Source organism: Eurypyga helias, unplaced genomic scaffold, assembly GCF_000690775.1.
Source record: "Eurypyga helias isolate BGI_N326 unplaced genomic scaffold, ASM69077v1 scaffold19700, whole genome shotgun sequence".
Taxonomy (NCBI): Eukaryota; Metazoa; Chordata; class Aves; order Eurypygiformes; family Eurypygidae; genus Eurypyga; species Eurypyga helias.
The window spans coordinates 1-9,560 of NW_010224134.1; the positions used below are offsets into that span (position 1 = coordinate 1).

The window sequence follows — 9,560 nt, forward strand, 5'->3', positions numbered from 1 at the left end:
GCCCCGAGCCCGCAGGCGCCGCCTCTGCCTCTCGCCGCTCCGGGGGGTGCTCGGTGGGCTCCCGAGCTGTGCCTTCGCTCTGAGGGCGGTGTCAGGAAGGCGTTTTGGTTGGAGAGCTTTTGTTGGCGCTGGTCTGCGGAATCCAACCGGGGCCTAGCGATTTAGGGGTTCAGAAGTGTCCCGTTTGTCATGTGTATTCCTTCACTCTTCCTGTTACGCTGCCCGTAAGAAAATTATATAGAGGAGCATAATATTTTCCATATATTGCCTTTTTATAAAGTTAATTTCATTGTATTTAACGTTAACATAATGTACATTTTTGTAGCAGCCAAGACTGCCTGATAAAGCAGAAGCTTTCTTTGAAAGAGTGGACAGAAAGCAAGCTTTTTTTTTTTTTTTTAATTCCAGGGGACATAACAGAATAAACTTTCTGGTTGGTACTACTTAAGAGAAAGGAATGTGAAGTTAAAAACTCACAGAGCTGTCTTATGGTTGGTTTTTTTTTTTTTTCCAGAATCCTCCTTGGAGACAAAGAATGGCATATGTCAGGGCCAGGGGGGGGAGAGGAGGGAAACAAAGTGGCTTAGATGCTGGTTCTGTAATAGAGAATTCAAGGCCAGAATAGCAAGAGCTGCCTTTTACAAAACAAGGAGGCAGCTGGCATTCTGAGATGTTTGGTATTTACAGAGTACCTCTCCCATGTGCTTTACTCTGCCCTTTCTTAAGGCTCTTTCTGGTGATCCCGCCATTTCTTAAGGCTTTCAAACTGAAGCTGGTCTGATATATTTTATGAATTATTCTGCTTCTGAATTTTCAAACCGCACAATTGAATGTAGAACTGAGTTCAGTTATTTTTGTGGAATACAAAGTTGAGAGTAAGGAAGCATATGCAAAACCCACATGCTCACAAAACTCTTGCTCCTCTCCAATCCAGTGTTAGTTATTTTCAGTTTCCCTTTGGCATGCCACTGACATTTTTGGAAGACTTAAGAGATACAAACTGTATTGAAAATTGAGTCACCAATCAAATATTCTGTTTGGAAACTTACTGTGCCTCCTGAGCTGCCTAGTTGAGAAGGAGTACACAGTAGTTCTTCTCTTACTGTCTTTGGGTAAGGTTTAGTTTCCAGTTAAACTTGAAGTGAAAGACCAAATCTAAATGAATTTAAAACTATCATGCACTCTATAGACTGTTGCTGCTTTGATGAGAAATGACTAGTTAATCCCTCTTTTTTGTTAGTAAGCCTAATTCTGAGCTGAACGCTTTTCTTTTTAGCATTATTCAGGACTAGAAGAAGCTGTCTACAGGAACATCCAGGCATGCAAAGAACTTGCTCAAACCACCCGTACAGCTTATGGACCAAATGGTAAATAAATCCTAAAATTATTGTAGTGTTTTTGAGCAAAATCGTAGAATCATAGAATGTTTGAGTTTGAAGGGACCTTAAAGCTCATCTAGTTCCAACACCAAAATATTATGTTTGAAGGCTAAACCTACCATGACAAAGGAGCAACTGTTTGTTTCTTGAGGAAGCACACTGGATTTGCTCTAGAACTTTGACTATAGTCTTTGTGACTGTACAGATCAGACTTTGGTTAGTTCTTGAGTTAAGCGGAATGCAGCTGCCTGTGCCAGGTTTTTATACCAGTTACTGTATTCTCTTTGCTTTCTTACTGCAGACCTACAAAAATGAAAATCACTAACTTAGTAGAAAGTCACAATTAGCATATCTGACCGGACATGGTATGGTTTATACCAAGACAAAAAGCGTTCTCTAGTATTAGTTAATTAAATTATGTACTAATGTTTTTGAAGAGAAGACTGCTTATTCATAAATTATTGATAACTTCCAAGCATTATTTTGCAAAAATATTTTAGGTTCTTTAATTATAAACAGGGCTAACATTTTAATGTGTAAGATATGCCTGAAAGGTAGGAAACAACGTCTGTGTACAAAATGTTTGCCTCATGAATGATTCTTTAATTTTTTTCCCCCATGTTAGGAATGAACAAAATGGTTATCAATCAACTGGAGAAACTTTTTGTTACAAATGACGCTGCTACTATCTTGAGAGAGCTGGAGGTAAGTTTTCCTGCTTCAGAAGATGTCAGTCATGAACTAGTGTTTCTGCTCATGGGCTGCTATGGTTCTGAATGTTAATAAGGAATACACGTTGCCCTGCCAGATGATCTACCTGTGTCATTTTGTAAATCACTTCTCACTGGATTTGAGTAAAGTCAGTGAGCTACATAGAATCACAGAATGGTTTGGGTTGGAAGGGACGTTAAAGATCATCTAGTTCCAACCCCCAGAGTTGGAGTTCCAGAATAGAACTCTTTTGTAAATCAGCGTTAAGTAGTTGTAGGAGGTGCTTAATAATTGCTTACTCTTTTTCCCCCAAACAGTGCAGATTTAGAAGAGGGTACGTCTAGACAACACAGTGTTTGGAAAACCCGGAATGAAATAGCTGTTGTGTTAATCTCCCAGTGCTGGTGGTTGCCACATTCTCCTGTCTGCTTAGAATATGTTAGTTGGATTTAAGCAGCTGAGCATGTAGCAGCATTCTCCTGTCAATACAGTAGAAGTGTGGAAAGACTGACCTGTCCTAACTTTTACTACCAAATTCATATTTGTATCACAACACAAATCATATTTTACTGAATTCTGTACTTAATGGTAAAAATAGTATTATTTCCTTACTTAATGCATTGTGTTAGTGTTTGGTGTAAGTAGAGTAACTGTGGAAGTCTCAGTTCTGATTTTAAAAAATAATCTGCAGACGAGCTCCTTAATCTCATGAGTCTTGCATGTTACTTTCTGGGATAAAAAGACAACTGCTCTAATTATAGTTAAATATACAGCATTTTTATTGCATTTCATTAAAATAAAGGAAAAGTGCAATCTTTAAGAAAAAAAAAACACCACCCAAACCAAACTACTGGAATTATAGTTTAATTTAGACAGCAACTGTAAGTTAAACATATGAATTCAGCTGGAAGATCTATATTTCAGGCTGCTTTCCTGTTGCAGAGCTTGTTTGTGAAGCCACTGCATCTTGTAAAGGTAGCACAGAATCTATATCAAGGATGTCTAATTCATGTTGTAGGGGGAATGTTCAGTTCTCTGTGGGTTTTCTACCATATATGTTTGTACTTTTGCTTGTTAGGGAAGTTAGCTAATTAAGATAATCTGTGCTGCTTTCTTTTCCTATTTTGTGCATTATTAGTATTTTTAGATACGGTTTAAAATAAGAGAGTTTATACCTGATGCACAGAAAAACCTGGAGCTGTAGTCCAGGTGAGATGTTAGTAACTGAGATGTGTAACTTCTTTTAAAGGTCCAGCATCCTGCTGCAAAAATGCTTGTGATGGCTTCCCACATGCAAGAGCAGGAAGTTGGAGATGGAACAAACTTTGTCCTTGTTTTTGCTGGAGTTCTTCTGGAGTTAGCGGAAGACCTCCTGAGAATGGGATTATCTGTCTCGGAGGCAAGTTACATTGTTATTACAGTTCACATAGCTTGAATTCACAGTGCTGTTGGTCAGTGTTTGTGGCTCATAATACTGTGTCTGCTTCCTTCTGAACTGATTTTTTAGATGGAGGTGTATGAAGAACAGTCTGTGTTTTGCTGCTTATGATTGCTTGTTTCCCTTGTAAGCTTTTGCATTTGTTAATGTTTTGTGTCCCTTTGAAAGGAGAGATAAGCAGAATGAATGCTGGTGAAGTGGTGTCATAAAAATTTATTCTTTGCTGCACAGGTGATTGAAGGATATGATAAGGCTTGCAAGAAAGCCCTAGAAATTCTTCCTGACCTGGTGTGCTGTTCTGCAAAGAACCTTCGAGATGTTGAAGAGGTGGCATCTTTGTTGCACACTTCAGTGATGAGCAAACAATACGGCAACGAACATTTTTTGGCAAAGCTTATTGCTCAGGCCTGTGGTAAGTGGACAAGAGCAGATGTGTGCATGCATCTGAAGAACTGAGTAGGGTTGCTTGTGATGGTTACTGATGTCTTCGTGCAGGATAAAAGGCACGGTTAGTTACCGTGTTGAACTGGATGGAATGCTTTAGCCTCTGAAATCAGTATAACCTTTCTTGTGTTGAATTCTTCATTGGTATTGTGGCCCAGAAAAGGTCTGTTTTCTATTAAGCGTTCATAGAAATAGCTTTCTAGTCTGTTGGAACCAGAAACCCGTCTTTCTTCCTCTTATCATTAGGAAGATGTATTACACTTCAGATAAGCTGTTACTAGTCTCAGCCACAGAACAGCGAAAGCAAGACACTGGTTGAGTTGTTGCTTTCTCCCTTTAGATTTCCAAGAAGAAACTTGCATGTCTAGTTTAAGTGTGTTCTCGAAATAGTCTGGGTCAGACTTCACTCCTGAATGTACATGCGTAAATGTATATTTGGACTAAATTTAACTCAGCAGCCTGAGTAGATGTTGCTTTCCTATTTCTGCATTGTAAAACTGAAATTTCTCTTGATGCAGATTATTAGATTATAATTGCCTTAGATTTAGGCAGGCATCTCAAACCACTGAATTTTAGTACTACAGAAAAATCTCCAGGCATTATTTATTGTGTCACTGTTCTACATTATTCATTAAGCAAGACAAATTTTTTTTTCCCCCAAACAGTTTCTATTCTTCCTGATTCTGGTCATTTCAACGTTGATAATATCAGAGTGTGCAAGATTGTGGTAAGTTGGAAGTAACTATCTTTCATGTATTATTAAGGTAAACAGTTTATTGAAAGTTAATTTTTAGATCTTTGGACTTTGAAAGTGCCTTTTCTGTTTGAATCTCTGTTGTGCTGTAACATGCATTAAAAGTTTTGGAATTTGGTATTTACATTCCCTACTTAGTACCCAGTAGCAGCTTTCAGTAATGAAAATCACTAATATTGGGAGCTTACACTAAGTCAGATACATTAAGCTAACATCTCTTAATCCATTAATGCTTAATACATTAACACAGCATCTTTGTAGAAGCAGTCATGAGATTAGGCCAAGGTGCAGGCTGGCAGAAACGTAGCGATCTCATCTTTGTTCTTTTTGTCAGTGGGACATTAGGCCTCAGTGTGGTGTGTAGGATTGGAACATTTTTATATCTACCATAAATTTCCTCGTGATTTCCACACCCCCCCCAAATACGTGACAGGTTGAGCCCAGAAAATGATTGTCACAGTTGGACCGCCAACTAACCTTAAATTGGGAACCTGTAAGACAATATTTGGTGTCACTGAGTGAGCTTAACTCTTCTTTCTTTGTGCTGCAATGAAAACTTAGGTTGCTATGTTCAGGTGAACGCAAGCACTGCTTTTCTTAAACAGCAGCGCAGCTTTTTGACACTAAATGATCAATAATACGACTTTTTTCCCCGTTCCATTTCTTTCCTTTCAGGGTGCTGGTATTTCTGCTTCCTCGGTACTGCATGGCATGGTTTTTAAAAAAGAAACTGAAGGAGATGTTACTTCTGTCAAAGATGCAAAAATAGCTGTGTATTCCTGCCCTTTTGATGGTATGATAACTGAAACTAAGGTATGTAGCAGCTCAAAATAAGTTAGATATCTGTTTATGCTCATGTGCTCTTATTTTTAGACTTCACTGTAAATATTCTTGACACTTCGTGATTGAGGTATTTTTGTTGATACTGAGTTCATTCGTTTAAAAAAGTTCATAGAATATGTCTGAACCTAATTTTTGCTTTATGGGATTTTGGGGGTTGAGGAGTCGTCGCTGGTTTTGAGTTACTCGTACCAAACTGTGTGCTAGAACATTTGAACATCAAGGTTGCCTAGAATTGCTCTTTTTTTGGCTTGTTTTACTCCATTGCCTGGGAAGGGTTGGCAGTATTATACAGTGGGATGATTTGAGGTTTACGGATAGGCTGGGAGGCGAAATGGTTTGTCAGAAACTTGTAGGCCTGTAGTTAACGCTGAATTGCTAACAGTGTGCGTGTGTTTCACTAGGGCACCGTCCTCATAAAGAATGCTGAAGAACTGATGAACTTCAGTAAGGGAGAAGAAAATCTAATGGATTTGCAAGTCAAAGCTATCGCTGATAGCGGTGTAAATGTAGTAGTAGCAGGTGGCAAAGTGGCAGACATGGCACTTCACTATGCCAACAAATACAACCTCATGTTAGTCAGGTGAGTAGTAGAGAGCATAAAAACGTTTGATCTACCAGGTTTATGAAATGTACGTGCCATATTGTCTCTTTTCTCTCGAGGGAATGAGAAACAAAATACCACAGACTATTTCATTTTTCTAGTGGATCAAAACCTGAGCTGCAGTTTGGTTGTTTCATAGGTTGGTAGCATTTCACCTGTATGTGACAGCTAACTGGGGAGTAACTTGTGTATATGGTACCGTTATTCTGGTTTAAGTGCCTTGATAGCACAACTGAAATCAAGAACATCAACATCTCTGGATCTAGTAAGAGAGGGATGTGGCCTTAAAAGGCATATAAGACTTTACCATAATGTTTCTTCCTGGTCACAGTCTTTGTGTGATGCTTTTTATCAATGATGGGATACGCCTGCGTGTGTCACCAACGTCTCTGTAGATGGAAGAACTCACTTGTAATGCTTTTCTGTCATTTTTGTGGGAATAAGTTAATCTTACCTGCAATGATGGTCTGCGGAATCTATTTCAGGGATGTACAAACATGCCTTAAGTCACGTTACTAGCAGCAGCTCTCACATCTCACACGAAAAGCTTTGTTGACAGCCGTAACTTTGTCGGTGGCGTCCAGAAGGTTTGAACTTCTGGAAATGGAGCGTGGTACTGAAGCTCTTGCATGACAAAGAGCGATTATGATAGAGGTGTGTAAAGATTAATCCAAGCATTATGCACTAGAAGATGAAGTTTGATAATTCCCATGTATTTGAACTACTTGTCTTTAGATTCTTAGAAAACAGTCTTTACATAGCATTGCTGAAAACAGGTAATTACAACTCGGAAAAAATAGATGAGTGGATTTGATAACTTGATGCAGTAAATGTTGATAGATGTCATTAGCTTGCAAAATGCTGCCGAGTTAACAGAATACTTACTTGTGTGTGTTAACATGGGTTCTGGAAACTTGCTACTAGAAAGACTCTCTTTGTTTTTAAAGGTTGAACTCAAAGTGGGATCTGAGAAGACTCTGCAAAACCGTTGGTGCAACAGCCCTACCCAGACTGGTACGGAGTTCTCAGATAAGCAGCAGAAGGGAGGGAACTGATGAGCAGGTTGACCTCTTGACCCTTGTTTTTCTTTCCAGACTCCCCCTACTCTAGAAGAAATGGGTCACTGCGATAGCGTGTATTTGTCGGAGGTCGGGGACACCCAAGTTGTTGTGTTTAAGCACGGTACGTATGTTCTGTAGGACTCCTCATGCTGCTCTCGTAGAAGCTCGATGTGTTTTGCATCTGACAAACTTAATACGGTAACGCACGTGTCTGTCTGAACAGAGAAGGAGGATGGTGCCATTTCCACTATACTCATTCGTGGATCCACAGACAATCTGATGGATGACATAGAGAGAGCGGTGGATGATGGCGTAAATACTTTCAAAGTACTCACAAGGGTGAGTAACCAGAACACTTCAGTTACCAAAACGGAGCTGTGGATCGGTTTGAGGCCAGACTTGGGCTTGCTCTGTGCTCGTTCGCTGCCAGGGTTGTAGCGGATATTTACACTGTTGGCTTAGGAGCCTTCTTGGGGTGTAGAGGAGGCTGCTGCCGACATCCTTGTGAGCACAGTGTACGTCAGAGGTGCTGCTCAGCGAGCACTGCACTCGGTTTTCCATAGTAAGGCGAGTTCTTGAAGACAGATCAGTTTTACCACTTTCTAATGGCAGTCAGCCCTTTGTTGCCTCTTTAGTAACATTCCTTGGAAACCAGGCACAGAAGAAGAGCTAGGTAGCTTTGTTTGTCACTGGGGATCAGGAGAAACTCTCTGGTTGCAGACTAAACTTCTAGCTCGCTGGTGACGAGACACGCTGATTCCACATACCATAGATCCTCTTCATAGGTGGAAGAACTCGGCTTTTCCGAGGCTTTTTTTCTGAACAGCTTTTGTAGGCTTGAATATTCTGCTTTACTTTGTTTTTTTTTAAATGCAAAAGCAAATGTTTGTGTGTTTACTCAGAAGGTGGCATGCAAAAAATGTTAAACTTTTTTTTGACATTTAATGCCCTGTGCACACCAACACACGCATGTTGATTTGGAGTACAGAAACAGCCACAGGCTGTGCCCTGTCTCCAGGAGTGGTCCGAACTTGGGATTTATGATCATTACTTGTCAGTTTTGAAGACTGGGAGTTCTTAAGTGAACGCTGGTTTGCCAAAGGATATAAAAAATTATTAAATTAAAACAAACCAAACTGACAACCCCAACACCTTTAAGTACCCACTGACATATTCAACTTAATGTACAGTAGATGAGTTTCCTGCATGCTATTTCCTGACAAGTTAATGGAAAAGATGAGAAAATCTAGGAATTAGCTTACTAATAAGAGTTGAAATTACTTTTTTTTTTTTTTTGGTAAAGAAACAACCGCAAACCCCAAACACAAAGCCTACTGCATTATTATTTTGCTTTTTACAAAAGCAGCTATTTATCTTCAAAGATGTTTGGAATGAATGAGTAAATCGTGGTCAGTTGCTCTTGTATGTTTGATCTGAAGCGAGTGCTTAGGAAGTCCGTGTGGGATGCAGTTCTACTGCATTCTTCTTGAGAGACACTAAATTCGAAAAAGCAGAAATTGATGCGGTGTTTTAAGCAAAGCTTTGCGTTTTGGGACGATCTGTTCGCAGGATAAACGTCTTGTCCCTGGCGGTGGTGCAACAGAGATCGAATTGGCCAAGCAGATCACATCTTACGGAGAGGTACAGCACGTGGGCTTTCGGGCTTCTTTTTATACGCACACACGCACATGTATGATTCTATGATACGTACTTAAATATGTCTGTGACTTGCAAACCAGTATGTATGCATCTTCATACCAAAATACGGGGGTGTATTAATAGATATAAATCAGTAAGAAACGTTTGGGAAAATACCTGCCCTTCTTCGCGTTTTTTGAAATGCTGACGTGGCTTTTAACTTCGCTTCAGACCTGTCCAGGGCTCGACCAGTATGCCATCAAGAAGTTTGCTGAGGCATTTGAGGCCATTCCTCGAGCACTGGCAGAGAACTCGGGAGTGAAGGCTAATGAGGTCATCTCCAAACTCTATGCTGTGCATCAGGAAGGGAACAAAAATGTCGGATTTGATATTGAGGTAAATAGCCTCCCGCGCTTCTTGGCGCTTTGCAGTCCGGGGTCCTATTTAAAAGTACTTGTGGCGGTGTGAAGTATTTGTAGATTAAGTCTAGAGCAGCAGCTCCTTAGAACTGTGATACTGAGGTGGGTGTTTGCCATCAGCGAGCAGTTAAACTCGGGGTGGTGTGGTAGTCTCACGTAGTGGCTGAAGTGAGATACTGAACGAACGCGATGGAGAGTAGGTCTTCAGTAATTACTTACTTTTGTCTTCCTGCTAATGGATTAGGAATTAAGGTTTTCTGAAGAGAGAATAT

General features: G+C 40.1%; 1 protein-coding gene across 2 annotated transcripts in view; it reads left to right on the plus strand.

The window, feature by feature from the left end:
* The first annotated feature begins 1,280 nt into the window (after positions 1-1,280).
* The window catches only part of CCT8 (chaperonin containing TCP1, subunit 8 (theta)), a 9,960-nt gene continuing 1,680 nt past the window's right edge, over positions 1,281-9,560 (plus strand). Inside the window, exons 1-12 of one of the 2 annotated variants that reach the window (XM_010160624.1) lie at positions 1,281-1,367; positions 2,005-2,084; positions 3,340-3,489; positions 3,760-3,940; positions 4,638-4,699; positions 5,402-5,539; positions 5,971-6,149; positions 7,118-7,184; positions 7,265-7,352; positions 7,455-7,570; positions 8,801-8,872; positions 9,101-9,265. In XM_010160624.1, coding sequence (XP_010158926.1) covers positions 2,007-2,084; positions 3,340-3,489; positions 3,760-3,940; positions 4,638-4,699; positions 5,402-5,539; positions 5,971-6,149; positions 7,118-7,184; positions 7,265-7,352; positions 7,455-7,570; positions 8,801-8,872; positions 9,101-9,265 — 1,296 coding nt within the window. In that variant the 5' untranslated portion in view covers positions 1,281-1,367; positions 2,005-2,006. The remainder of the gene's footprint in view (positions 1,368-2,004; positions 2,085-3,339; positions 3,490-3,759; positions 3,941-4,637; positions 4,700-5,401; positions 5,540-5,970; positions 6,150-7,117; positions 7,185-7,264; positions 7,353-7,454; positions 7,571-8,800; positions 8,873-9,100; positions 9,266-9,560) is intronic. The other variant, XM_010160631.1, reaches the window with a different exon arrangement.